Source organism: Zonotrichia leucophrys, chromosome 14 (assembly GCF_028769735.1).
Source record: "Zonotrichia leucophrys gambelii isolate GWCS_2022_RI chromosome 14, RI_Zleu_2.0, whole genome shotgun sequence".
Taxonomy (NCBI): domain Eukaryota; kingdom Metazoa; phylum Chordata; class Aves; order Passeriformes; family Passerellidae; genus Zonotrichia; species Zonotrichia leucophrys.
This window is the reverse complement of record NC_088184.1, coordinates 15851317-15877500: the sequence shown is the minus strand read 5'-3', so window position 1 is coordinate 15877500 and position 26184 is coordinate 15851317. Positions and strand designations below refer to the sequence as shown.

The window sequence follows — 26184 nt, the reverse complement described above, 5'->3', positions numbered from 1 at the left end:
GTTGATTTGGAATCACTGTTTCTGGCTACTAAAAGACACAAAAGAACAGCCACAATCACTCTTGCTGCAGCCATCACCTTGCTGCAAAGAAAAGCCGCTAAATTACGGTAAAATCAAAACTGCTGCTTTGAAATCAGTGAAGTTACCACGCTGATGAGACCTCAGCACCACTTTTATTGACATCTAGGATCCCCCCGGAGCACGTAAAGGGGAAGGAACCACAAGAGGACAAGCAGACATCACCTGAAGTGCTTTGTGCTGTACTGCTGAGGGAAACATTGTAGTTGGAGGCACGAATGGATGACCAGGCACTAGTTGAAGGCAGCGTGGTGTTCAAAGATGAGGATGACCCTGCAGCAAAGAGAAGAGTCAGACACAGCGCAGCAGGTCACAGATGCAGCAGGATGAACAGTGCTCGTGCACACTCAGCCCACGGCACGTGGTGGCAGCAGGAGAGCACAGCCCTGCATTCCTGCATGGCCGGGCTGCACGGCTCTGCTGCTCCCAAAGCCCTGGGCGTGCACAGCTGACAGCAACAGCACAGCCCACACCCCTGGGACAGCCCCTGCACTGCACCAGCACCGGGTGGGCCACGGATGGGCTGCAGCCCTGGCAGGCACAGCACAGGGACAGACCAGGAGGGGAGCGAGCAGCAAACACACCCCAAACCCACAGCACACCCCAAACACACCCCAAACCCACAGCACACCCCAAACACACCCCAAACCCACAGCACAAGGGAGAGACACGAGGGCAGCAAGGGGCAAACACAGGGAACAACCATGAGAGGAGCAAGGAGGAAACACAAGGGACAAACCTGGAGAGGAGGAAACACAAGGGACAAACCAGGAGGGGAGGAAGGAGGAAACACAAGGGATAAACCAGGAGAGGAGCAAGGAGGAAACACAAGGGACAAACCAGGAGGGGAGCAAGGAGGAAACACAAGGGATAAACCAGGAGAGGAGCAAGGAGGAAACACAAGGGATAAACCAGGAGAGGAGGAAACACAAGGGATAAACCAGGAGAGGAGCAAGGAGGAAACGCACCCCAAACGCACAGCACAAGGGCAGCAAGGGGCAAACACAGGGAACAACCAGGAAAGGAGCCAGGAGCAAACACAAGGGACAAACCAGGAGAGGAGCAAGGGGCAAACACAGGGAACAACCACGAGAGGAGCAAGGAGGAAACACAAGGGACAAACCAGGAGGGCAGCAAGCAGCAAACATCACAACAGCAGAGGGAAGGTTGCACACACTCCCCAGCAGGCTGAGCATACCACTGTTCCTGTCCCTGAGGTGGTCAACTTCCCGCACAGTATTAATTGAGAGATTGTTTATGACACTGCCAGGAGTGACGTAAGGGTCAGTTTCGGGGTCGATGTTTGGATAACCTTTCCATGGCTCACCAGGGCGAAACTCTAGGAATACAGATGCAGGAAAGAAGCTTATTTTCACCGTATTTTTAAAAAGGAAACAGCTGTCTAAACAATACATCTCCTAATGACTGAAAAATCCAAAACCCTTTAAGCATTTAATTTCCTTGATTTAGCCATCACTGCACTAATTTAATTTCTGATTTCTCTGGCAGACACACTTCTCTCTGCACAGTAAAGCTGTCATTCTCCATTTCCATCTGCTAGGAACACCCCTGGTGCCCTCCTGCACCGGCTGCTGCCCCAGGAGGAGGTGCCCGGGCACGGAGGGAGGGCAGGGCTGTACCTGGGGGCCAATTAACACTGCTAGAGCCATTAGGCGATTTGGCACGGGGCCAGCCGTCCCCAATGGAGCCGGGAGGACTGGCTGGGGAGTTACTGCTGTTCAGGAAGTCGTAAGGAACAAACGGAGAATCTTCCAGCCTAAAACCACTTGAAATAGCACCTGATGGGAAAAAAAAAAGCAAAAAAAAAAAGCAGTCAAATATTTTTCGTGGCTGGTTTTTATATCCCTATATAAATACATATAAAATCGTGGCCTTGTATACCATTCATGAAATATAGAGCAGCACACTGTCCTCCTGTGATGCCAGGTTATACTGGAGATCATACAGGAATAACTCAAAATGAAATATGTCTGAGTAATGCAGAGAAAACTGTAAGAGTAATATACTCTCTCCTGAGTAACTCAGGACAAAACTATAAGAATAATCCCCCATGAAACCCCTTCACTAAAACAGTACAGATATTCAAAGAAACGTGTTCAACTCAAGTAAAGCATTAATTCCAGAGGTAAGATCATTCTGTGGGACCCCATTTGACTAACAGGGTTCTGTGGTGGGAGAGCTCGTGAAAGAAACAGCTACAACCTGTGAAGGATCTTTAGCAAAGCTCTGTGGATTCTATTCCTGTTCTTGGGAAGCAAAAAAAATTAATTTAAAATCCCTGGAGACAGAGAAAGGAATGGTTTAAAAGTTACCAGACAGCAAAGCCAGTTCTGAGGGAACCAGGGATTGCATGAGATACAGAAATTCCTGCTCTGGTCAGAAAACATCACCTGCAGGTAAAGCAACACCACCACTGCCTGAGGCAACACTGGGAAGGGTTCAGCAGGGCAGCTGCAGGGAATGGCCACGACCAGAGGCAGCTCAGAGCAGCAAAGCAGCTGATGCACCTAAAAATACCCCGACAATCTGAGACTGAACAGTAACAGGAGACCGGGGACATTTACAACTATCTTTAGACACAGATTCTTGGGCTATAGACTCGAATTTTAACTGGATGATTTCAAGCAACCGAAACAGCTGAAATGTCATATGAATCTTGATTACTGGAATGAAACACGAAGCAACCAAGTTCAGCTCCTCTAAAACTAAGGACAGCAATGGTACCAAGTCTAGCCCTTCTAAGCTCTTCCCAATTTTAGAATGCAAACACAGACATTCATAACCAAAACCCGCCAGTAAAAATGTCAGCCATGCCCAGAATGTGGTAAATCCCCCAAAATCACCTTAGGACAGAAGGATGGTGGGAGAGAAAACCTGAAAACCAAGCTTTTGGCTCAAAAATATATGAAGCATTCCACTGGAGATTAAGGTAAAGCTAGTAGCAATAGTCACAGTTACAGAAAAGTCTGGTTAAAAAATGAGTTCTGTAGAATGTTTCTACTAATCTCATCACAAGATCATTCTGTGAGCACAGTCAGCAAGCTGTGGCTGCTGTGGCAGACAAGCAGCAAGCTGGCACAGACAGCCCTACAGAAACTGCTGTACGTAACACAGGAGTGACAGCCCAGCCCAACCACCCCTGCAAGGCTGCAGTGACCCCAGAGCCCTGAGGCCACCCTGGGCTCACTCCCTGAGCACTGTGCTGCCCAAGGAGTGCTGCACATACCATGTTTGCTGGAGTTCTGATCTAGGGGTGTGTTCATAGAAATGCTGTCGACTGTAGTCCATTTCCTCAGCCGAGACTGTGGCTCTTTAATACTGCTCATATCCAGGTTTACATTCAAGTTTGAGTTCATTCCTGAAAGCACACACAGCTCGTGAGACACAGAGCAAAGCCCTCCCTGTGCTCCTGGTGCCCCAGAAAGCGCTGAAGAGCACGTTACCATGGTTATGGCATGCTCCAAGTCTGCCTCTGAGGAACGTTCTAGCACTGAAACCAGGGAACTCTCTGCACACAGAAGCTAAGCTGAGCAATGCAAAGCACTCCCAAGTTCTCAGCTCATGTCCTCATGCAAAAATGTCAGTGGAAGAAGACATTAGGAAGTTAAGAGAAACTAAAATGAAAATACCTAAAAGAGGGGGCAAACAGAACTGCTCTTGCCCTGCTGTAGCTGTGGTCTGTACCTCAGATGTTTCTCTGCCAGAGAATCAAGAAAATGCCAACCCAAATCTACTCCAATACCTGGAAGAACCAGGCTCTTCTGGGCTTGGACAATGTGCCCACAGGTTTGACCTTGCCATGCCTGCTCCTTTCCAAGTCTGTCAGAATCCTGAACTCACAGCTCTACCTGGTGCCTTTCCAGCCCTCCAGATCTGTTTACTTCTTCTCTGAAAACAAACACTACAAGAGTTTAACTTGGGAACACAGACACACAGGGAACTTCTCAAATGTCTCCTAGAAACACCTTCCTTCAGCACTGGGAACAAGGGCTTCCTCTTGCTCCTAAGTGCACATTCGCAGCCATAAAGAAACTGCTTTACTTTTTGAGGGGGTTTGTTTGTTTTTCTTAAAGGCATGAGCAAGAGTTGGTGCCAGAAAAGCCTCCTCTTGAAATGCCTCAGGAAAAGTGCTTGGAACAGGATGGAGTTTTATAAAATATAACAACTATCAATAGGTCAATCAGGAAAAAAGGGAATGTCCAGCTGATCCTGTTTCTGACACCTCCCTCTGGCATTTTGCTGCTGTCAGAGCAGTAACTCTGCAGCACAGCAACCTTCCTTCTAGCTCTGGAGGAGCTGCAGAGACCAGAGCTCTGAGAGAAGGGGTAGAAAGGCCCCAGGCTGGCAGAGGGGCACATCTGTGACCAGGCCAGTGCCAGCCCCAGCAGGCACAGCTCTGTCACAGCTCTCTGTGGGATTGTGTGGGCTGAGTGATGGACACCAGTCCCTGGATACAATCCATCATTTGAACACTTCCCAGAAGTAATTCTTCATATCCTACTGTGGAAGAGTTTATATTAGTTATATAGTTATACTATTAGTTATAGTATACTCAGTACTAGTTATTAGTTATATCAGCTATACTCACTTAAAGGTTGTTTTTATTAATAGAAATACTTAATTCTATAATGAACTGGGATGTGAGTGCAGAAGTGGTCAGGGAGAGAAAAGGATGCTCTGGGTGAGTATCTAGAGAATCCTGACAAATCCCTTCCCTGAAATGGAAACAGAACCTCCTTGCTGGGTCTCCTGACACTGGAATGGGAACACAGAGAAAAAACAAACCCAAGGATGTTCCAGGAGAAGCTGGGCAGGGTGAGCTCCCTCTCACACAGCCACACCACCACGCTGCACTGGCAGGTGACACCAGCCTTTCTCTGCACTCAGTTCTTCACTAGGGGGGAAGAAATTGCAGCAAATGCTTCTCCTGCCCTTCAGCCTTTATGTGAGCACTGAGGGTGGCTCTGTGTGCTGAGCAGGGGGACCTCAAACCATTCCAGACTCCTGAGGGATCTCAAAGCAACCTGACGCACCCTGCAGGCTCCTGAGCAGCTGTGGGGCAGAGCACAGCAATTCCAGCTCCAGGAATGAACACAAAGGAGCCTGACCTGGGCAGGATGCAATCCCCCGGTGCACAGTTTGGTGAGAAAGTGAAATACGCCTTTCCTTAGGGCTAACACAGCGCGTCAACAGCTACAGAACTTCCTTTGTATGCCTTGCCCTTTGAATGAAAGCAGAACTGGACACTGATGCCAAGCATCACCAGCAGCTCTGAAGCAGCAGCCTGGACCTGAGGCTGGCCCCAAGCCACCCCAGTGTGTGGCACTGTCCTGGCCAGAGCCACTCTGCCTGCAAGCACGGGGACCCAGCTGCATGTCCAGCAACAAACCTCCCTGCAGAGGCCAATGAGAATGCAATCAGCCCAACAGAAATGGCCCAATTGGAATAAAAGAGAGAAAAGCAAAAATGAAGGGGAGGAAAGAAACAGGGGTAAGGAACAGAGGTAAATGGTAAACAGCTGGAGTAAGATAGCATTAAAAAGGGACCTAAAGTAAGAAGAAAATATACAAGCCTGGAATTTCTGAAGTAGAAATTGGACAGAAGCCTGAAAATGTAGGGAGAAAGAAACAGGAGATGTTTGTATTTATAAATGTTCAGACATTTTGCCTAATGAGACAACAATTCTTTAAAAATGCAAAGCCAAAAGCTTTCTTTCCTGGACAAAACCACTAACAGGCAAAGTGACTGTTCTACCTTTGCAATCTTAGAGCCATTGAAAGCATTTCTGAATTCCCAATAAATGTGTCTACATCAATGGATTCTGTGCATGGATTCTGCTTAAAGTCCCTTAGCTCCAGGAATCAGGACTTTGTATCACCCTGGGGATCCAGGACACAAAAGGAGCACCAAAAGGAGCCTGTCATTTCTCAGGACTGTAAAGTATTCTGTACTGAGGCAGGGACACGCACTGGGAATGAGTGCACTTGGGGAAAAGTTATTGGTGAGCAAGGGTAACCCCACGCAGAACTACTACTGCCACTAAAGAGGAAAGCACTGACAGGGTTACAGTCATTTCCCAGGAGGAGGCACGGGGAAAAGAGGGGCTGTGGGTCACACAGACACGGGCTGACTGCAGGGCACCCACCTATAGGGAAGCTGCTGAATGCATTGATTGGTGAGGGCCCTTTCTGCAGCTCAGGAGTAGTGTGGGGCATGACATTCTCGAGGAAGGATTTCATGGAGGGCTGATGGAGTGACTGCTGTTGAGAGGGTGGAGTTTGCTGCTTCATTAACAGGTTTGGATCAAGCTGACGGGACTGTTGCATCATCTGTTGCTGCATACTAAGAGATCGACCCTTTAAAAAAAACAGAGCAGTTACAACACCAACGAGCAAAAGCTTTTCCATGTTCTGAGAAAGAGAAATGCACCTCTGTGCCCTGTGCATGCTGCACAGCCAAAGCCCAGCACCCAGTCCCTCCTCTAAAGCTCCATCCACCCCTGCACACCTCAGTCACAGCAGGAAATGCAGCTCAGGATGTAAAGCAGCTCCCAGCAGAGCCTGAGAGGGGAGAGCGAGGAGTTTCCTTACCTGCTGCTCCTGCTGCTGCCGACCCCCTGAAGGCACACTCCTCTGGGGCTGCGCCTTCTGCTGCTGAGCCAGCAGCCGCTGCGAGACACGCCAGGGTTAGAGCAGGACAGACACAGCCCCTGCCACCCACAGCCACAGCCACAGCCAGCACCAGCTCACCTGTAACTGGGAGATCTGAGAAAGCTGGTTTAACTGGGACAGTTGATTCAACATGGCTACCTGTTGTGGGCCAAAAAGTGGGCTCAGGCCACCGCTGTTTGGTGCATACTTCAGTAATGATACTGGAACCTGCAACACACACCAGGGCCAAGGGCAGCTGTAACAGCTCTACTCAGGCCAGAATATGAGAATACTGGAACCTCTGGTCAACACATGCCTGCCTTCATCAAGCCAAATATGCTCCCAAATATTTACAGAATAAATATCAGCAGCACCAACAAACAAGGAACGATTTTCTGAAGCAGCATTTGGATAGTTCATACACAGAGTGTTTTCTGTATCACTTACCTGAGGGGATAGTAATGGAGGAGGCACTTGAGCACGTGGATTAGGCTGAGATGAATTAAGAGGTTGTGCTGGAGGCTGCTGCATGCTCCTGGGCTGTGCTGCTATATTCCCAACACCAAACACACTGGGATTGCCATTCTGGGGAAAGGACGGGCAGTCAGTGACAGAAAACCTCTTCTGCTGCTTCTCCCACCCCACATATTTCCCTCACAAGTTAAACAGGTATCAATTACACAAGCAGCTACAACGTTATATCAAAAGGCATTAAATGCAGTAAGTAACACACCAAGGATATGCACACAGCCTTACCTGTCTAACAGAATTCAAGCTTTGCATACCCAGCCCTGCTAGGGAGCCCAGGGCTTGGTTAGGTAGTGCATTATTTGAAGGGGGAAGCTTCATGTTTTGATTGGACATAAACTGCATGTTTTGGGACTCGTCTGCTACAATGCCATCCTGATGGGACAGACAAACCGAGGCGCAACAACCAGCCAGCAAGCAAGCAGAAGGGAGAAACCATTGCAGGAGCAGAAGGGAAGAGTCACAGGACAGTCCAGCACCAGCAGGAGATAGGCAGAAAACAAAAGAGATCAGGTTAGTCATCGGCACCGCCAAGGGCGACAGAGAGTGCTTAGTACAGTCATCAGTGAGTTAACAAGAACAGATCTGTGTCCTGGATTACCAGCCAGCCCTCAGCCCCCCTGCAGCAGGCCAGGAGCACACAGCCCACTGCCCAGGACACAGCGAGGGGGCTCAGCAGCGTCCCCACACAGACCCCACTGACCTTATCGAAGTAAGGACCGCGATCCATGGAAGACTCTTTGGGAATTTGGGGACGAGAACCGGGGCCTTTTCCAACCACACGATTGTAATCTCCCACGCCCAGGCCGTGCTTGTCCATCTCCATCCTCTTGTCCTGCAGTAACCCTGGGCACAGAGAGCTGGCTGCACACCCTGGGGGCTCAGCCCCACCACACCGACACCAGCTTTGTGCTGGGGAGCTGGGCTGGGGCAGGACAGCCCTGGACACACAGCACCCCAGCTTTGCACAGCCCTGGACACACAGCACCCCAGCTTTGCACAGCCCTGGACACACAGCACCCCAGTTTTCTACAGCCCTGGACACACAGCACCTGAGCTGTGCACAGCCCTGGACACACAGCACCCCAGCTTTGCACAGCCCTGCACACACAGAACCCCAGTTTTGTACAGCCCTGGACACACAGCACCCCAGCTTTGCACAGCCCTGGACACACAGAACCCCAGTTTTCTACAGCCCTGGACACACAGAACCCCAGTTTTGTACAGCCCTGGACACACAGAACCCCAGTTTTGCACAGCCCTGGACACACAGCACTCAGCTTTGTACAGCCCTGGACACACAGCACCCCAGTTTTGCACAGCCCTGGACACACAGAACCCCAGTTTTGTACAGCCCTGGACACACAGCACCTGAGCTGTGCACAGCCCTGGACACACAGCACCCCAGTTTTGTACAGCCCTGGACACACAGCACCCCAGCTTTGCACAGCCCTGAACACACAGCACCCCAGCTTTGCACAGCCCTGCACACACAGCACTCAGCTTTGCACTCGCTGGGCTTTACTGCAAAGGAAGAGGAAACTCCAGGCACCAATGCCTGCACACATCTGAGACATGGAATCACCACCAACACACTTTGCAAGGCTTCACACAGTAATATCTGTCAGCTTGCTCTTAAAACCAAGTATGTATAATTGCTTAAACTTGCAATAATTTAAATATCAGGCCTGCCATTAATACTGAAATCTAAAACCCAAAAGACTACGAGCCCCGAAGTGAAAATACCCAATTTTGAAGTGGAATAAGGAGAGAGTAACTACACTAAAAACTACAATTAGTTTTAGTTAAACACTCTATCATCACAGTATACTGTAATTAATGTATTAAGAATTATTTTTCATTTGCTAAAGAAATAACAGTAATTGGAATAAAATAAACTGTAACTGCTCCCAAGTAATTTTATACTCAGGTTTAAGCATTTCTAAAATAACTGTGCAGTATTAATTCAGTTCTTAGAACGGAACACGTGTTTCCAAGAATGAACCCAATGAGCCCGTGTGGGATTTGTTATGTTTCTGTTTATACTCAGTGGAGGTGCCCGGAGGGCAATCAAGATATTTATATTACAAGGAAGAACCCCACCACACCCTGAAAACATCCTCTCATGCCAGTTTAACATATATAAATATGGATAAGCTTAGTTTGATACGTGGCCAATATTCCTATAGCAACCAGGTGGTTCTGTGTGCAGCATTACTCACTCACACAAATACTCTTCTCTACAAGGACATTCCTTTTCTTTAGGGAAATATAGACTTAACTACATATAGCTATATATACACTACATATCATTTCCAAAATGTAATTTACAGAAGGATATAAGGTAAAAGAGAGTATGGAAGAAAAAGCAATAAAGCCCAGCTCGGTTCTACTGTTCTTACCTCCAGACATGTCCATCTTATTGCTCTGTATGGTTTCTTCTGGTGATTCTCTCTGAAGTAATAAAACAAATCACAGTTATTTATTTTTTAAGATAAAACAAAGAGATTCCTGCACACTATTACAATTCAAAACTCCAAGAAAGAAAAATCAAGACAATCAGATGCTACTTTAAAGCATTTCCTCCCTTCAGTTCCTATCCAGTCAAGAACAGGTTCCCTCACCAGAACTCCTAGTAAATGCAGTAAAGCATCAGGCTATGGGATGAATACCTGGGTAATGGTTACAAAACCACTTCTCCTCAATAAAGAGGTCCTTTTGCAAAGAGAATGCACAGAAAAGGGATGGCTGACAGGGGAGACAAACAGAAGTAAAAAGAAAACCACGATGAAAATGAACACTTGGCAATTGAGCATTTCTATGTCTGCACATTGCAACAAGCCCTGTGGAAAGGCAGCAAATCCAGACAGAGACAAATACTTACTGAAAAACTGAGATTTGTGAATTGCTTAATGAATGGATTGATCCATGTTTCATCTTGCTTATTTCCACCTTTCATTATTCCCTTAAAAACAGAAAGGAATTCCTGTGATACTCAGATCTGACTTTAATTACATCAACACGTGTTAAGAATGAAAATTAAAGTGTAATGTGCAAGTGCAGTAATCCCTTCTGACTCAGCTTTCAGAAACGACTGCAAGCCTTGCCCCGAGCTGCTCCTCACCTTTGTGGGCATTTTCTTCATGTAGGGTGGCCAGTTCAACGAGGGGTTAGCTTCTTGTGAGGAACTGCTGTTCCACATTCCAATCTCCACATCCTCCTCTTCCTCCCAGCTGGTCTGACGACTGCCACTCAATGGCATGTCATCTCCACACCAACCATCTTGCATAGATTTAGGCCCTGGTGGTGACAGAACGCAGCAGTGAACAGCTGGAACCCCTGGAAAACAAGGCCTTCCAGCCTTGCCAGGCACACTGAGAGCACTCACCAGGCTTGCTCGGAGGCTGCTGCCCCAGGGCAGCGTTGCCCCAGGCAGAGGTGCCTCCGGCATCGCTGACAGGCTCTCCCCAGCTCGTACCAGTGTCCATGGGCTTGCCCCACGCCGCTGTCCCGTTGTCCACAGTGGTGGCCGGAGCAGGAGGCTCTCCCCAACCTTTGCAAAGCAGGGGGAGTTACTGCCATCGTTCTGAACAGGTTTTAGAGCTACCTAAAGACACTCAAGTGTTTTGCCTTTTCTGTATGCTTAACGTACAGTAAAAAGCACGTGAGCACATATTTTTGTTCTGCGTGAGGCTCATTGTTACAACTGCAAGCTGTTCCTTAAATAAAAGTAATCACAAAAGTATAAATTTTGTATTTACAGAATTGCATTCTGATAATGCAAATTTCTAAGATATTAAGCTAAAGAGCTGCTTGTTACATGTAACTGACCCCATTTGGCACTTGAAAAAGAGATACAGCACAAAATAGTTCCTATATCCCATAAAGTTCCTCTCCAAAATCATTATCCACTGCTCATGAAGCTACAAGACCAGAAAGCCTGACGCCAAATCCTTATAAACCCATCGCCCCTCATTCTGTCCTGCAGAAGCTCAACGTGCTGCTTTTTTTGAAGGCTCATTGGCAAAATTAAATTTTATCTGGTTTAGAATCATTTAGGAAAGTATTTCAATCCTCAGACACTATTTTAAGTATTTTCTCTGTGTTCCCACTCCCCAGAACTCAAGCAGAGCTGTTTAGCCCTTATTACTGCAGTTATTTAAAACTGGAGCAGATCTCCCAGTCTGTACAAACACATCAATGCTGTGTGACAATGCTGTTCATTTCTTTAACAAACAGAAATTGTACTTCGTTGCCACTCTGCCCTTTCCACTCTGAAACTAAAATTTTGTTCTAAGAAGCAAGACTGAAAAAGAGCTTTACAGTCAATAGAAAACACAAATTTGGGTAAAAGGCAGGCTTACCAGAACCCGAGCTGCTCTCCTTGCTAGACATGGCACTTGAAGACAGTAGCTGCGGGTGTACCTGTGCTTGCTGGTCTGAACTGCTGCTACTGTTAGGGACATTTTTATTCCACATGTTCACATTTTTGTAGTTGTACTTGCTGGGATCACCCCAAGCAGAGGTTCCATCGTCAATCTCCATCTTGCGGCGAATGGATTCGGGGGACGGCTCCTCCCAGCCCGTGGGCTCCTCCTCCTTGGCTGGGGCTGGCATGGGCCCCCCCAGCCAGCCGGACCCCGGGGGCTTGGTGGTGGCAGACGGGGCTCCCCAAGAGCCAACATCCTGCTTGTTCCACTCAGGAGAGCTGGCTGGCTTTGACGAGTCCCCCCACACTTGAGGCTGGCTGGGTTTCGGAGGGTCTCCCCAGCCCTGGCTCTGATTAGACTTGGCAGGCTCATCCCATCCTGAAGAGTTGTTTGGGGTCGCATTGTTGCCTCCCCAAGTAACAGAATTTGATTTACCTGGCTCATTCCAACCAGACACCGACCTGTCGCTGTTGCTGCCTCCAGAACTGGATTTCTTGGCCTCACCCCAGTGGTTACTTCTGGAGTTTTCACCCCAGCTGTCACCAGCAGACACTGCCCAACCCTGGCTGGCCTTCTGTCCGTCTCCCCATCCCTGCTTCATCTTCGGTGTGTCATTCCAGGATGACTTTTCTTCTTTGCCACTTCCCCACGATTGATTGCTCTTGACCATTACTGTAGCAGCAGAATCTTCTTCCCACCCCCCTTGGCTGTTTGACCCTTTGGAGTCTCCCCACCTTGTAGCAGACTTTGGATCTCCCCACCCCGATACAGATGAGGTATCGTTATTATTAGGGCTAGGTCTATCCACACACCCCCCTGAGCTGGAAGTCTGTGTCACAGAGCCCCCCCAGGCCTCTGTCCCATTGTCAGTTTTCCTTTCACCCCTCGGTGACGTTTCGGTGTCCCAGGCAGTGTTCTGTTTGATTGGAGTCTGTCCCCACCCGGAGTTGGAAAGGACGCGCGGATCTAGGTCAGTTCTGTTCACTATGCTTTGGAGTAACGTGTGCTGGTCGACTTTCCTCCTCTCTCGGCTCTGGCCCTCGGCAGCCGCTCTGTCCTCGTGGCAGCCGGCGCTCTCCGAGCTGCCCTCGCTGTCCCCCGTACCTGTTTTGGCCCACGTGCTGCTCTGCTCAGCCATCTGGGAGGCAGCGGAACCCTGGCTGCTCAGCTCCTCCTCCTCAGTAGACTTCCATCCGTTTGTAAACTTCCTGCTGCTTCCATTGAGGCCCTCGTTGGAATGCTGATTGCCGGGCAGCTTGCTCCACTCCCCGTTGGGGATGTTGGTGCCAGTGCTCTGTGCAGGGCTGCCCCATCCTCTTCTGCTCCCGCCAGCGCTCGCAGCGCCGCCGTTTCCCCAGGGCACGTTCTGGGAGCCGACTGCCCCTGCCTCCCACACCCCTCCGCCTTTATTCCCGTTGATTTGAAAGTTAGTGCTGCCGGGCCCGCTGCCGCCCGGCTGCATTAGAGTTGCATTCACAGTGTCACCATTAGCTTGGCTGTTTGGGCCTGGACATTTGTCTCCAGAGTAGCTAGAACCATAGGCACCCCAGGTAGTACCGTAAGAGCCGCCAGTTTTGGCCTCACCGTTGCTCAGGTGAGAGATGGAAGTGCCGTTTGCCACTGGAGAGGCCTGAATCTGAGAATGATTCATTGTGCTCACGCGCCAGGCCCCGGGCCCTGCAGTGCTGGGCAGCTCGTTCATCTGCACCGAACCAGCAGAGTTTGGTAAACTAGAGGTCATAAAGTTAGTAGTGTTATTTGGTCCATTCATTTCAGTGTTAAGGTTTTGAGGTTGCCCACTGAATGAAACATTCCTTGTACCATTTACTTCAGAATCACAACTTTCCTGAAGGCTTCCCCAGGAACCGTGGGCCGAGCCACCCACTTTCGAGTTAATACTCTGGCTGTTGGCCATCTGACCTATGGTACTGCACTGAATGCTTGTGCCAGGACTCCCACTCCCCACGGACCCTTTCAGGGCATGTCCACTGTTCTCCAACACGGACCAGGCACCATGGTTGCCATTTGAATTCAAAGTGCTTGGATTTAACCCTCCATTTGATGAAGAGCTTATGGTGCCCCAAGCATTCATTCTATTGTTGCTACTTTCAGATTTGCTGTCAGGAGCATCCACAGAAACTTGACATGTGCTTATTATGGACCCGTGGGATAACCCCCAGGGCCCATTAATACTTCCATTGCCCACATTATTGCTGTTGCTACCAACCACAAACTTATTCTGCGCCCCGTGGCCGAGGCCGTTGCGAATGCCGTCGCCCTCTCCTGCCGTGCTCCCTGAAGCCATGATCACGAGGTTGCGCTCCGACCCAGAGCTGGAGGCAGAGTCAGTGTCCATACATTCTGAAGTCAGCTCTGGGTCACTGCCAGTGATTGATGGCCATGCTTCTTTGTCAGAGCCGTCTACGATAACTTTATCCCAGTTTGTGCTGGAGTCGCTATTTGAAGAGACTGGTCCCCAGTGAGAATTTTCATAATGGGATCCTAGACCACTGTGGTTCAGATCTAGAACGAAGAAGGAAAGCCCAAGGGCATTATTATGAGTTTAGTGTTATTACTTCATTAAGCAGAAGAGGGGGGGGGAAATATACAAAGATATTAAGCCAGGAATTATTTTGCTTATTATTTTGCTTCTGTTAAAACTACAGTCATGGCAAGTGACAGAGAAAGCTCTAAGTACAGCTGCCCAAAGGCTGCCAGGCACAACCCAGAACACCTCCAGCATGCAGAGCTGTTCTCACAAAAACCTCAGAAAACTTTACACTCCTAAAGGTCTTTTTCTTCCAGAAAAAACATTTTTTTTAAAGGGTACTCTGTATCACCACATACAAAGTATTTTCTAAACACATATAGGTATTAAAAACCACAATAGTATATAAAACCTGAAAACACACCGAAAGGCAGAAATTCCAAGAGGACACAGCCCTGGCCCAGCAGTACCAAGTGCTGTGTGACAGCAGCCAGAGAACACACACCTTCCCACCCCTGTTACAGACATTGCATAGGAGCCTTCAGTACAAGTTATTCAAGGTATTTTCCTTTATACAGCAACAGCTTGGCACAAAAAGCACAAGACCCATCTGAAGTTCTGCTTTCAGAATGCACTGATGCACAAGCCTATTTTTAATTAATTTTTCATCAATATCAATATTACTGATCCTACAGTGAACCAGAACTGAGTGCAAGACCCGGGCTCAGAGCAGGGATCACCCAGTGCAGCTCAGCCCTGGCACTGAGCTGAGCTTCCCCTGGCACACCACGGTGAGGAACGAGGATGGGGGCCCAGCATTTGGAGCAGGAGGAGTGGCACAGCCCGTGGCAGGCAGGCAGAGCGCTGGGATGGTGTGTGACAGATGCACAGTCCTGGAGAGCCACCAGCACCCTTGGGAGAGCCAGGATTTGGCTGAGCAAAACCCAGAGCCTGCCCATTCGGGTGGCACCACGAGAACACTGCCGTGGCTGAACAACCGCCCAACAAACGTCAGGGTTTCAGCTCCCTCCCTGGTATTTTATAAAAGGACATTTAACCTGCACTAAGGGACTGATCAAGGAGCTGTGTGCGCTCTTGGGAGAGACAGAACCAACAATAGAACAGAACAAGATCCTGATCACACAAACACCATCCCAGGAACAGCGTCCCTTTAACAGCAACACAAAGGCAACACACAGATGGCAAACAGCCTGGATTCAGCACTGAGAGATACAGGTTAGGACTACAAGTCACAGGGAAATGGTAAAACAAACTCTGATTTGCACAGCAGCAGAACACGTGAAGAAAGCCTGTATTTATCCCAATTCTGTTACCCGAATTTAGCTGCTGTTTGTGCAGAGCTGATCCACAAGCAGCACGCAGTGATTAACTTCCACTCAGCTGATTTCTCCCATTAAACACAAAACTACTTGGACCAACAGTCCTTCTCCTGCACATAAACGTGTTAGTGATGTCTAGCATGAGTTCTGGAACATTCCTACCTGAACCTCCCCAGCTCGGGCACTTCAGAGACCAAGGATACAAACACTGAGCAAGCAGATACCAGCTCTGACTTTCTGTATCTGGCAGGGACCACAGAACACCCTCAAAACTGAAAAATGACATGTGACAACACCCTGCATTTGGTGCAAGCACAGGGAGCCAGAACAGCCCACTCTTGCTTTTCTTCCCAAAACTATTTAAAGTTGCAACTGAACTTTTGCTGCCTAAATCCTTGACAAAAAAACATTTACACAAACCCGAGTTTCTTAAAATTCGGTAATCTGCTAAGATTGCTTTCGGTAATTTTTAATTCAATGCTTTCCAGCTATGAGTTATCCTGCAGGAAACATTTGCAAAAAACTGTACGTATTTTAAAAAGCAGTTTGTCATCACATGGGCTAAAATAAACAGGATTGAGAAGCGTAAATTAAGAAATACCTGAATCTTGCACCCTCTGCCTCCTTTTCCTGCTCCAGCACACCTGGCACCCCAGGCTGTCAATACCATACCTTGCAATCACTGCACCTTTGGGCCTTATGAACAAATGCATTTTAGTAAATACAGACCTGAGCTTTTAGCAAACAATCAAGACATGATTTCCTCCACAGTGTGACATGTCTCTGATAGGAAGCACAAGCTTGCACAGACCATAAGAGGCAGGTCAGCATGGAAGCATAAACATAAAAAAAAAACCCCAGTACCTTAATGCTAAGGTGACAAAAACTCTTAGTATGAATTCTGACTTAATTAGAAAATTAAAAATGTTAAACCAAATTAGTATGCGATGGCACAGAGAAGGTATACTGCAATCATTCACACACCCATGCCAATGAAAAGCATAAGGCAAAGAACAAAAATAAAAATTAAAAAATCAGACAAAACTGTGTGACACATGTAACCACCACAAACACGTAGTGCAAAGCAGGTGAGATGGAAGTAGCTAACCTGACTGGTTAGGGGAGTGGCTCACCAAGTCCCGAATGGGAGGCATGCCTACAAAAAAAAAGCAAGAAAATCACAGAAGTGTTACTTCAGCAAATGAGAGAACATCCCCACAGCACTCAGTGCTGTAAACCCAGTCCTTGGACCCCTTTTTCAGGACAGGTTTCTCTCAGAGCCAGCTCAGTCTGTCTGCTCTGAATCACGTTCCCCACACAGGGAGCAGGGACATGGCAACAAACTCTGCCTGGGGATGTGAGAATTTGCAATTCTTCTGCTTTTATGACACATTTCAATTACAACCTACTTGTTACACATTTGGCATTTAATGAACCAATTTCATGTGTCCTTAAAAGAGGATATAGTCAGGGAAACCACAACCAGTTCATTTTGGACTGCACTGACTAAGAAGTTGAGCAGCCAGCCCTGAAACTTCAGCAAGTTCCTCTCCCCTCTCTGAACAGCACATTTGCTGCACCTCCCAGCCAGGGCTCTGCTGCAAACAGCAGCACCCGAGCATGGCCCAGCTCTGATTGTACCTAAGCACGGGCACAGCACTCCATCACCTGCCCCCTTCACGCCCTGCTCGTCCCCTGTGCCCCTCCACAGAATCAAACTTCATCTTTCAAACCCACAATTCTACAGCTGGACACCATAGCTGCTACACTGAAGGCAATGTTCCCCAAATGAATGCAACCCTCATCACTACCAACAGCAAATCCCAACTGCTCCTTCCTCCCTGAGTCCCCCAACAGCTGAGAACCACCCCAGGTTATTGGGGCACCTTTTGCTCCCAAGGGCTCTGGTTGGGACACAACTTTGTGAGATGCTCCAGGACAAAGGCAGATGGCAGGAATCCACACTGGAGCCCTGCCAGGAGCCCAGTCCTGCTCTCCTCTTCAGCTCTGGCCACAGCCACAGCAGTTACTGCTGGGAATATTTCAGTTTGTAATGATAAATCATTTCATCATGTCTATTCCAAGGTGTTCCAGAGCAGAGGTGAGCAAACACCACCAACCAACCCTGCCCTTCGTGTCAAGTTTGCACATGGGGCACGTCAGTGGAGACAACAATAAACTGGGAATGGAAGTGTCCTGATAAAGAGCTACATAGGGAGAGCTCTAAAAATAACCATCTTGGCACTGGCCTGGATCTGTTTCAGAAGCACTACAAGCCATGAGCTTCATTTATGTGTCTCTACTAAAACAACACACCAAATGTCCTAAAAACAGCAGGAAAAACCCAGCCCACAGGCCTAGCCCTTCTTCAGCTTTACTTCTGGACAAAGCATGTTGGTTTTCCAAACAGGAGACAACTGCTCACACAAAACACAAGTAAAGAGATGGGGTTTAGACCACTGTTATAATTAAAAAATTCTCCAATACCAACAACTTAAAATCTTAGTGTGCCCAGGGCAACTAAAGAGTTTAAATTCAGCAGTATCTGCCTGCATTACCTGGCTTTTACAAAGCACCCACCAAACCATTCCAACACAGCTGAACTGGGGAGAGATCCTTTCAGGAATTACACACAAACCCACAGCCATTCCCAACTCCAGCAATTCTGACTTGAACACCTGAAGCCCCAGTTTTTCTTTTAGCCCTAAAATACAGATCAATCCCAGTAGCCACTGCTTTATCCATGGATGTCCTGTCTATGCAAGCAACAGATCTGCCAAATGTCATGAGATTTTGCACTCCAGAGGTAACACAGAGAGTACCTGGGGCTGCTGGGGGAGGCTGAAAGAGGAAGCAGGGAGAGTGAGTGAAACTGAGACAGGCAAATGACAACTGCATTTCCTCTCAGACACAAAGGTGGCAGGAGACATCAGCCCTGCTGGACGGGGCCTCCCCCATCTCACCAGTGCCAGACCAGAGCCTGAAACAGAAACCCAGCACAGGAAAATCATCTGCCTTTCCATTATCATCCTGTCTGTGTTTAGGAAAGAACATGACAGCACATCCAAACCCGCTGTTGTTCCTGGTCATTGCAGGGAAGGAGACATTGCAGGCACACCCATGGCACCAAGAGGGCAGAGCCGAGTGCCCAGCCTCAGATGGCAGCTCTGAGCTCTCCTGGGACACACAGAACATCAGGAACAGAGCTCTGGCAGGAGCTGCAGCCAACACAGACACTGTCCTGAGGTGACAAAGGGATGTGGCCAAGCCCTGCCTCCCTGCAGGACCCTGAGCTTGCTGGACACAGCTCAGAGCCCACCCTGCCCCTGCCCCAGGCAGCCCTGGCACCTGCTGGCACTGCCCACAGCTGCACAAACCACAGAACACCCAGCAAACCTGGACAAATGCAGCGCACAAATGGGAACCCAGCTAATTAAACGCTGGGCTGGTGTTCACAGTACAATGGAGAACAGCACACAAATCCTCTGGATACTGCTAGGAGACTTAATAGGTTGTATAAGCAGTAATACTTCTTAATTTAGTTTATGTGTGAATTTTTATTTAAATCACCACTCTTATTTAAAGCACCCTGCTACACACCTTGGCCAGTAGAGCATACATACTGCAGGAAAAGTTTCACCTTAATGAAAGGTAGCTTTAAACACCACTAGGGACAGGAACAACATCATACAGGTGAAGTAAATAAAATAAGCTACTTAAAAATTACCTGTTGCAATGGCAAAGAGTTCTATCAGTATGTTACAGAAATAACACTGGAAAGTCTAAAAAATAATATGGGAAACATTCCTCAAGGACTCATGGATAAACTGCTTTCAGTGATTTGCTTATTTTCATTTTAAATCCTGCTTCTTCAAGAGGCAGTAATCAGAACAGCTCAAAATTTAACTCAAACTTGAAATACTAAGGCTATTTTCAGTGTTTTATTATTTTTCTTTTTTTTTATTTGTTAAAAGGGCTGAGAGTCACATCCTTTGTAGTCTATAAAACACTAATTTTGAGAAACACTGGGAATTCAGTAAAGTCACAGAAGAAACTATTTGTGGGAAAAAGTTACATCACCACTGTTACATACATATCAAAATGTAAATACAAGGATAAAAATAAGAAAGTATTAAGCACTGGCATGCATTAATACCAAATCCCTTTGAAATGCTAGATCCCTCACAGAAAGTTACTTTTTTCCAGACAAAAATAAATGACATTATTGTCCTGTAAAATTAACTGAGCTGCATGTTAGTGCAGTCACTGAACAGCACATCCTACACATGCAACAGGCAAGTTCACCTTTCTTAAAAGACTGTTTGAAGGAATGCATAACAAACCAAAATAACAAAAGATGATTGAACTTAAATAGCAGTAAAGGTATAAGTGGATCCATTCTGTAATACAACCAAGCTTCAGGTGAAAAAATTGAGAAAAACTCTGACCTGACAATAAAAGACAATTCTGATATCCTGAACAAGCTGTACCCTGGCTGGACCTCCAGGTATGAAGTTAAAAATGAAAGCCAAGTCTCAAGGTGCTGTTCAATCACATAAAGAAACGTGCTGGAAGGAGCTTTGAAGACCACTCAGTTCCACTGCCATGGGCAGGGACACCTTCCACCATCCCAGGCAGCTCCAAGCCCTGTCCAGCCTGGCTGGGACATTCCAGGGATCCAGGGGCAGCCCCTGGTGCTCTGGGCACCTGTGCAGGAATTCCTGCCCAATATCCCATCCATCCCTGCCCTCCGGCAGTGGGAGCCATTCCCTGTGCCCTGTCACTCCATTCCCTGCAAACAGCCTCTCTCCATCCTTCCCGTAGGCTCTCGCAGCCTCTCCTCCCAGCAGAGCTGCTCCATCCCTCTGTGTCTCCTCTGGCCTGGCTCAGCAGCTCCAGGCCCTCCCTGTGCTGCGCCAGGGCTGGGGCAGCTCTGCAGCTGGGCTCTCACCTGAGTGGGGCACAATGCCCCTCTCCTGCTGCCCAGGCTGGGGGATCAGCCCATCCCCGGCATGGCTCCCAAACACCCTTCTTTCTGGGATGCCTCTACCAAAACTGGATGCAACAGAGGTGCTTTGTACCACGGCCATGCTGGGATGGTGCTGAACACAAATCAGGGAATGTGCAGCACAGCAGAGGCCACACTGGAACCACCACCTGCTCCTGCCATGTCTGCCACTCTCTGCTGCCCAGAGCCTGAGACAGGGGCTGAGCTTCATGTGCAACCTGCCCAGAGAGGCAAAACCACCCTGCAACACTCATATTAACCTCTGACACAGGAAAGGATCTCCTCATGCTCCAGCTTACAGCACAAGTTCAAATACTGCTGGCTGAAATACTCCCCTGATAGTGAATTTAAGCCAGTCAATTTTAGCTAAAGGAAAAGAAGGCAGTGCCCTCACCTGGCTGTTTTTTGCTGCTGTTGGGCACTTCTCCGTTGGTCACGGGCTGGTTATTGGTGCCAGTGCTGCCTCCTGGCTGGCCGTTGAACACCTTGGGGGTGGATCCCAGGTTCGCAGCTATCCCTGGTAACTGCTGCCCCCGTTTCAGAAGCTGCTTCTGTTCCTGGTGTCGGAATCGCGGCGGTACTTCCCGAGGAGGGTACCGAGGCAAGGGCTGCTGCTGGCTGCTGGCTGGGGCCCGCTTGGCATTATTGGGAGTGCTGGTTCCTGGGGAAGTGCCGTTGGAGGTCACGGGCTGGGGCTGGCTTACACTGGTCTTGGTTTGTTCTGGCACTGCCCCCACCCCCAGGAAAAAGAAAGTGGGACAAAGTTATTCATGTGAACAGCAATTGAAAAAACTGAAGACTAAGTCAATATTATTAGAGGTGTTTATTTATGGGGTAAAGGCAGCATTTCTTGTGATTCAAGCTGTAACTCATCCCCAAGGAAAAGCTCTGTTATCCCTCAATGACTTTCATGGCACAGACCTGGAAGCAGGAATATGCCTTGCTATCACTCCCAACCAAGTTATCTCCATTACAGGATGCCACTAACCACCTTTCTACAGCCTTTGCCAACAAATCAGCACTACAAACTTTATTTCAGCACTGAACCTTTATTTAGAAAATGTTCAAGTATTAAAAAATTAAGTTTCCCATTTAAGTATTACCTATAGAAAACTGCTCTGGCCTGGCCCCAAAAGAACAAGGGGCAAGCAGGACCTACAGGACACTCTGCTCCAGGCTCCCTGCTTTAGGGAGCCCACCATGCACAGGGACAGCTATCCATGGCCTCAGGTGCCTGCTGCCAGCAGGAAGGGCTGCCAGGACATGCTGCTCAGGGCTCCCTGCTTTAGGGAGCCCACCATGCAAAGGGACAGCTAGTTATTCATGGCCTCAGGTGCCTGCTGCCAGCAGGAAGGGCTGCCAGCACAGGGAACGCTGCACACAGGACAGCGCTGGCACTGGGAAAATGCCAAATGTGCAAGTGCAGCTGCCAATGATGCCAGAGCCAGCAGCACGGCCCCAGCAGGGCGAGGGGAAGGTCAGAGCACGGGCAGAGGCAGCACCAAGCCCAGGGGCAGGCTGGGCACAGCTCAGCAGGCAGAGAGGGCTCTGAGCTCCTGCTGTGGCACTGCTGCTGCTGCTGCTGCTGCTGCAGGGCAGCTCTGCCCCCCTCGCTGCATTGATATGTTAATGTGCTTTGCAAACTCCTCGGATGAGATATGCATTAAGTGTCAATATTTATTGTGTGTGTGCAACTTCCCAAGATACCTCAATACTCGACCACGACCTCCCTCAGCACCAGGAATAATGTTACTGCACGACTGAGAGTGTAGTTTTCAGGGGCTTTTAAAACCTTTTAAATATGTTTAAAGACCATTTTATCATTCACTTTCAGGAACCGAGTCATGGGAATACAACAAAAAACAAAAACTAACTCGAGCTTTTGTTTAAATGTTGTCAGTGCTACTTATGATATAATCTCTGTTTATTTCTACTTTACGTATTCTGAAAAACATGAAACAGAAGCCTTTAGAATAAAAAGCCACCGAAGAATCAGCATCTGAGTTGTGTTTTAATGGAATATTGCATTTTGGGAAGCAGAAAAGAAAAACTTTGGAGACCTTGTTTGACAGTGGGTGGGCAGAAGCCTCAGGGTGAGGACACCCAATTTCAGCTGCCCCTCCAGGGCCCCCAGCTCCTGTGGGCACAGCAGGGACACGGCTCTCCCAGCTCACAGCAGAGGCACAGAATTAAGGAGAGGAAAGGCCAGGACACAACTCAATTTATTGTACAGAGCACAGGGGATAGAAGGTATTGAAAGGCTATTAGATCAACTGGGAAGTTGATAAAGATCACAACCACCACTTCAGATTTCCTCAATTTAAGCTGTTGCCTATGTTAAGGGAAGGCAACTGGTTCCTTGCAAAATATTTTGATGAACATAATGAGACAACAAACTGTGATTCTGACTTCTGGTTCAAAACTGAACTTCACAAGTAGGAAATAATATTAAACAAATCTATTTCATTTGGTGCTTCTAAAATTTCTTGCATTATAAATAAAGTAACTGAGAGTGACTAAGCCCTGAAGGGGGGGAGAAGCGCTATTTAAGCAAATTGCTGAGAATTTGTTGACAATTGCATGCAGAAGGACTTTGAACTTTTCTGTGTCCAGGTACTGCAAGGGGCTCTGAAATGAAACCACGTTAGTTCACACTCCACAAGCTGTGTGAGCAGTGCCCAAACCATAACTTGTGGTGCTCTCCCTGTGCCCCCTGCCCCAGCTGGTGCCAAGGATGACCCTTCAGAGCCCGGAGCACATCCAGGGCTGTGAGCTGAGCTGAGAGCGACACACAGAGACCCCTGTGCAGCCCCAGAGCTGCACACACACACACAAACCCCTCCAGCCTGTGGCACACACTGCGCCAGTCCTTTTCCTTCCTCTGCCACCTGAAGCACCAAACACAAACACCCTTGCTGAGGAGATTTTAATGTACAACATGCAGCACTCTGTAACACTGAGCCACTTCTCCTTCCCTGCCTCTTGCCCTCCTGCTGCTGGGGGTACAGTGAAACCATTTCCATCTGACACCCAGACACCCTGCCAGCACTCTGCTCTCCTAATTAAAGCTGCTTTAAGACCAAGTGTGTTAGAACCGACCCCAAGGGACCTGCAGGAACTCAAATCACTTTTTGACTATCAAGGAGTGCAACAAATAAACGAGGTACTCGCTGCCCAGACAGCCCTAAGGCACAGCACCAACAGCACTTCTCTAACAGCTCATGAATATTGTATTTCACATAGATTCTAAGCATTTGTTTCCTTAGCAAACATGGCAACTCTATCTACTATGATAGCAGCAAATTGTGTAACACACTTGCCAGGTCCCAGGGCTAGGCTACAGAATATACAGAGTCCACAATTATATGCTAATTTTCAACTGAAATTATCCAAAGTGCAACAGAATTCCCTTGTCTTTGCTTCCCTGAGAACCACAGAGTAAGTTTTGAGCTATAAAATTCTCCCTGTCCAACATTTTCTGCTCCACAACTTCTCAGAAGGCTAAATAACACATTAATATTCCAATATGGCTACTATGAATTCCAGCACCCCTAAATCATTATCTTAATATTTTAATTTGCTCTAGACTAGTCGCTTGTTAATAAAAGTTCGTTCTACACACCAGCATTTTATTTTGAATTGTATTAAGGCAGAAAGATAGTATTAACAAACTTACGGTTTATCGCAGTTAACTGACTAGCAACAGCAAGTTTACAGAAACTAGCATTAAAAATGACAGATTTTCATAAAGAACAAACCTGCTGCAAACCCTCAGAGCAGGGGATGGTGGAGTTACAGTTTACAGAGAGATTCCAAAGAAAGACGCTTCCAACTTGTGTTGCTTTCCCACTCTGCAGATTTCATTAGAAAATGGAGGAGAAGCATGGTGTCATTTTACTGCTCCAGGAGCTGCCTGCCAACTCCTCCTGGAGCAGGGGCCCGGGGACCCGCGCTCCCCCTCCAATAAAAAATGGCAGCTGCCTGAGGAACTTTAACGCGGACGGAGGCAGCTCAGATGCTCGGGTGCCCCGCACAAAGAGCGGCGCCAGGCCGGCAGGGCCCCGCTGCCTCCCCGGGGAGCTGCGCCCCAAAACGCGCCCAGCGCCGCATGGCCCGGCCGGCACGGCTGCGAGCGCTGCGAGCCAAGGCCGCCTCTCCTCTCGGGCTCTCGCACACACACCTAAGATGTAGTGCTAGAATTTTCCTGCTGGAAAAATGGCCGCAGCTGTGAGCTCGGAGAGCTGCTCTGGAAAATATCTCGTGTTTGCCAAGGCTTTAACCCCTGCAGATCCGCACGGAGGTGAGCGCGCCCTTCCCGCGGCGCTGCGCGGCCGCAGGCCCGTCCCCTGCATTCCTGCAGTCACCCCCCGGACCCAGCAGCTTGCAGGAGAGGTTTTCCAGTCAGGAAAAGCAGAGTAAGGCAGGCGAAAGCCCCGACAAACCCAGCGGGGTCTGTGCACTCGGGCCATCCCGCTGCGCCGAGAAGAACAAGCATAAGAAGTTTCCAAGGTGGGAAATATGAGTCAAAGATTTCAATTCCACACCCAGCTATTTTTAGAGCACTTTCCGTTTCGCTGGGCAATTCAGTTGACTCTGTTCTGCAATGAAAGTGGCACTTTCTGGGCTGCAGGGACAGCCCGTGCTGCTCCCCTGAGCCCCACGGGCAGAGCCAGCCCAGCGCTGGGCACTGCCCGTCAATTCCTGCCCATCCACACATCCCACTGTGTGTACAGGGCATTTCAGCCCTGGAGCACACACAGTCCTCATCCACATATCCATGTGTGCAGGGGCATTTCAGCCGCTCTGAGCTCCCACAGTCCCCATGCATACATCCCACTGTGTGCACAGGGCATTTCAGCCCTGGAGCACACACAGTCCTCATCCACATATCCATGTGTGCAGGGGCATTTCAGCCCCTCTGAGCTCCCACAGTCCCCATTCATACATCCCACCGTGTGCAGAGGGCATTTCAGCCCCTCTGAGCTCCCACCATGGAGCACACACAGTCCCCATCCATATATCCATGTGTGCAGGGGCATTTCAGCCTCTTGAGCTCATACAGTCCCCATTCATACACCCCACTGTGTGCAGGGCATTTCAGCCCTGGAGCACACACAGTCCCCATCCATACATCCCACTGTGTGCAGGGGCATTTCAGCCCTGGAGCACACACAGTCCCCATCCATACATCCATGTGTGCAGGGGCATTTCAGCTCCCTGAGCTCCCACAGTCCCCATCCACACATCCCACTGTGTGCAAGGGCATTTCAGCCTCTCTGAGCTCCCACAGTCCCATCCATACATCCATGCGTGCATGGCATTTCAGCCTCTCTGAGCTCATACAGTCCCCATTCATACATCCACTGTGCAGAGGGCATTTCAGCCCCTGAGCTCCACCATGGAGCACACACAGCTCTCATCCATACATCCATGTGTGCACAGGGCATTTCAGCCCTCTGAGCTCCCACAGTCCCCATTCATACATCCCACTGTGTACAAGGCATTTCAGCCCTGAGCACACAGCTCCCATCCATACATCCATGTGTGCAGGGGCATTTCAGCCTCTCTGAGGACACACAGTCCCCATCCATATATCCATGTGTGCAGGGGCATTTCAGCCCCTCTGAGCTCCCACCATGGA

At 48.7% G+C, this 26184-nt stretch overlaps 1 protein-coding gene across 10 annotated transcripts in view; it reads right to left on the bottom strand.

The window, feature by feature from the left end:
• Window positions 1-26184, bottom strand: part of TNRC6A (trinucleotide repeat containing adaptor 6A) — a 69492-nt gene that overhangs the window by 4064 nt on the left and 39244 nt on the right. For 3 of the 10 annotated variants that reach the window (XM_064725774.1, XM_064725769.1, XM_064725771.1), the window contains 19 exons: window positions 20938-21270; window positions 16644-16691; window positions 11642-14230; window positions 10666-10830; window positions 10402-10577; window positions 10162-10242; window positions 9680-9731; window positions 7981-8123; window positions 7506-7652; window positions 7197-7334; window positions 6849-6977; window positions 6690-6767; window positions 6245-6455; window positions 5672-5704; window positions 3326-3457; window positions 1719-1877; window positions 1277-1417; window positions 244-351; window positions 1-28 (listed from right to left, as the gene is read on the bottom strand). The exon at window positions 1-28 is cut by the window's left edge and continues 194 nt beyond it. In XM_064725774.1, the coding sequence (XP_064581844.1) occupies window positions 1-28; window positions 244-351; window positions 1277-1417; window positions 1719-1877; window positions 3326-3457; window positions 5672-5704; window positions 6245-6455; window positions 6690-6767; window positions 6849-6977; window positions 7197-7334; window positions 7506-7652; window positions 7981-8123; window positions 9680-9731; window positions 10162-10242; window positions 10402-10577; window positions 10666-10830; window positions 11642-14230; window positions 16644-16691; window positions 20938-21270 (4891 nt within the window). The remainder of the gene's footprint in view (window positions 29-243; window positions 352-1276; window positions 1418-1718; window positions 1878-3325; window positions 3458-5671; window positions 5705-6244; window positions 6456-6689; window positions 6768-6848; window positions 6978-7196; window positions 7335-7505; window positions 7653-7980; window positions 8124-9679; window positions 9732-10161; window positions 10243-10401; window positions 10578-10665; window positions 10831-11641; window positions 14231-16643; window positions 16692-20937; window positions 21271-26184) is intronic. The other 7 variants (XM_064725770.1, XM_064725773.1, XM_064725775.1 and 4 more) reach the window with 6 other exon arrangements.